General features: G+C 35.9%; 1 protein-coding gene across 1 annotated transcript in view; it reads left to right on the plus strand.

The window, feature by feature from the left end:
* Positions 1–2,317, plus strand: part of CAMKMT (calmodulin-lysine N-methyltransferase) — a 210,175-nt gene extending 207,858 nt beyond the window's left edge. The window contains exon 11 of the mRNA XM_061367200.1: positions 296–2,317. Coding sequence (XP_061223184.1) covers positions 296–373 — 78 coding nt within the window. The 3' untranslated portion in view covers positions 374–2,317. The remainder of the gene's footprint in view (positions 1–295) is intronic.
* The last annotated feature ends 667 nt before the right edge of the window (positions 2,318–2,984 follow it).

A 2,984-nucleotide genomic window follows, 5' to 3' on the forward strand; every position in this document is an offset into this window, starting at 1 on the left:
TTGAATATAATTTATTTAAGGCAGCAATTTGGGACCTCACTTCTTTTATAAGTAATGTTCAACTATTTATTGGGTGAATTAGTTTGTGTACAAACTCTGACCAGCTCCTGATAATATTTGATTTGCTGTTCCATTCCGGTGATAGTATTTGACCTGAAGATTTCTTTTTGTAGTCATTGAATGTTCAATTCTCAGTAGTATCATTTGCACTAAGGAATATAGTTAAGCAAGAACTGTCAGTATTTTGAAAATGCTTTCATACAGTTTGCTCACTTTATCCATTTTTTATTTGCAGTTGAAAAATGAAGAAAAGGATACGTATGACGAAAACCTCCATTACCCTTTTCTTCTCATTTTAACCAAACACAGATAGAAGATGACTTGTTTGTTTGTTTGTTTTAAGGTGGACTACAGAAATTTTATCCATGTGTATGGATGGCTGGGAGTAAGGAGGGTTCAGTCCCCCCCCCTTTTTGTTCCTGAGCCATCATCAGAGAAATATTTCTAATTGGGGCTTGTTTCACAGTGCGTAAACATTGAGACATCTTTTTTGTAGCATTTCAGAGCTTTTTTTTTCCGATTATATTCCAGCTTAAAACTGGTTGGACTTTATATGTATGCATTAACAAAGGTGTAACGCTGGATTCCTTCTCTTTCGTGCCTTTAAACTTGCATGTACTTTGTTAATCTCTTTAAATGTTACTTTTGGTGTGTATTTGAAAATATTTCTGCAATAGTCTTTGTGGGCTTATATAACTGATGTAAAGGAGTAAATGCATTCACGTTTAATTAGCAAGGACATAGTTGTCTTAAGATCTTTTAAAAGGGCACCTATTGAATGCTCCAATTTTTGTGCCCTTTTTTTTTTTATTTATTCATTTAATTCCACTGCTGATTTTTCTATCCATGTCCTTATTTGCTTCAGTGTTGAAGGCTTTTTATATATATAGTTTTTTCCAGCAGGACTTTTCCTCCTGTAAATGTATAAGAAATTATGCATCAGACAAAAGCCTCATAAACTGACCATTTGTCCTTTGGACACAATAGCCTGCCCAGCCCCTCTGCTCCTCCTCTCCAATTATGTGTGATTAGTCTCAGTGTGTTGTGTCAAGAAGGGGGAGTGTGCTGAGTGCTTATTATCTGTTTAGGTACAAGAAGAGCACATTTAGGTTCTGACTATGAATGGAAAGTGAGCCTTTATCAGGACTAAAATCTAAATGCTACTATCCTAGAAATCGCTTTTTAAAGAAATACATCCTTTTCAGATAAATTCCGAGAAACACCGTAACAACTAAAGAATTCTGTAGTGTAATCAAACTCTCTCTCTTGAATTCATTTATATTGTGACGTATTAGGCCCCAACTATTTGATAAATATTTGATGGGACTTTTCTTGACAAAAATCCCACAAAGAAACAGAAGTGATTTCTTATTTTCTCAGTGGTTTAATAGACCATTTTAATGACTTCTCAGAAAAACAACCTGGGTCATTAAAGAACCCTGTACAGTCTCTTAAACCACAACACTTTTTAAATGGTGAAAAAGAGAGAGAGAGAGAGGCAGGGACCATGACTGAGAGAGGGACGTAGTAGAAGCAAGGAAGTGTAGAGGGTCATGCTGAATTACATTCATTAAAAGAATGGCAGTGAGCATTCTTCCGTATTTAACAAATTGGGCAGCATGTAAACCTCGAGCTCGTGAAAGTCCCTTTCTCTTTGCTCTTCTTCTCAAACAAATTTCTTCACTACCGGTTTGCATGTCCTTGTATTCAATACTTTTTATGCTCCATTAGAGCACCTAGATGGATCTCAGAAGGCATAGGTCAAGTCGCAGTTAGATCATACATTTCTTTCTCACAAAAACTTGAATTGCAATGCCAAGCGATGGGCTAACATCACAATAACAGCAATTTATTCCTCTTTTGATAAAAAGCAGCCTATTCTCGGTGTTAGATAAAGACCAGGGGCAATGCAAACCAACCATTTATCCTAGAACTGAGTAGTATGTCTCCCCTAGAGCTGGTATGAGTTTCATGTTCAAACTCTTGTTGGAAGATGCTTGTCTCATATGAAATCAGAAGCATTTAGGAGTAATTTGAAATTGCTGTGAAGGTGGCTTTCGTTTAATTAGCTTTGTTTTGCTTGTCCCACACAGCAGTGCCTTTGTTTTTGCTAAAACCATGTACAAGGAAATCTTTATAATCAACAAAGGAGTGTGAAAAATGCTGAAATATTACAATTTGTGAACCTTTTCTTTTTGAGAGGGCTTGAATGTCTGCTGTACAATAATCTAATAAAGATTGTTAGTTGCCAAAAATAGAGCCAGTGTCACTGAATTGTGGTTTTAGCTGTAAGAAGAAAACAGCCTTACTCAAATTAGTAGCCAGTAATTGCTTTTTATTTCTTTAGTGTCTGTTGCTTGAGTTAAAGGCTTTGCACAGGTGCTGCCATCCCTAAAGTGTGTAATTGATGGCTTGTTTACCAAAGATGTATTTAGGCTTCATCCTAACAACTCACATTGGAGCTCCGCAGGCAGTGAAGTTATTCATCTACATAAGTGCTTGCAGGTTTGGTCCATGCAGGTATTTTTAGAGGTATATAAGCAAGCTCTCTTCTTGATTTTTTGTTTTAAAATGTGTATTGAAAAGTGACAGATGTAGGATTTACTGTATATGAGGTACTAAATGTGTTCTTTTTTAGAGACATCTCAGAACCCCTCGTGTTAGTAGGAAATAGTTTCTGAGCTCTGAAATTTTAATTAAAATACAGTGTTTATTAATACATCAAATGTCTTTGCTAAGAAAGAAGTTAGGCAGTTTCTCAAATCATGCTTGTAAAATGTATCAGTGCCTTTCATGTGATGTGCTTTAACTAGCCTCTGATACTTGCTGTATTTTTAATGATACAGTTTACTGTGTTCTGTAACAGAATATTGGGCTTAATTACTTTGTGTCTGCAAAGCACTTCAAAGATGACTGACACTGTG

The sequence above is a fragment of the Neopsephotus bourkii genome, unplaced genomic scaffold (assembly GCF_033783945.1).
Source record: "Neopsephotus bourkii isolate Nb327-2 ecotype Australia unplaced genomic scaffold, CSIRO-AGI_Nbou_v1 NB_1373, whole genome shotgun sequence".
Classification (NCBI taxonomy): domain Eukaryota; kingdom Metazoa; phylum Chordata; class Aves; order Psittaciformes; family Psittacidae; genus Neopsephotus; species Neopsephotus bourkii.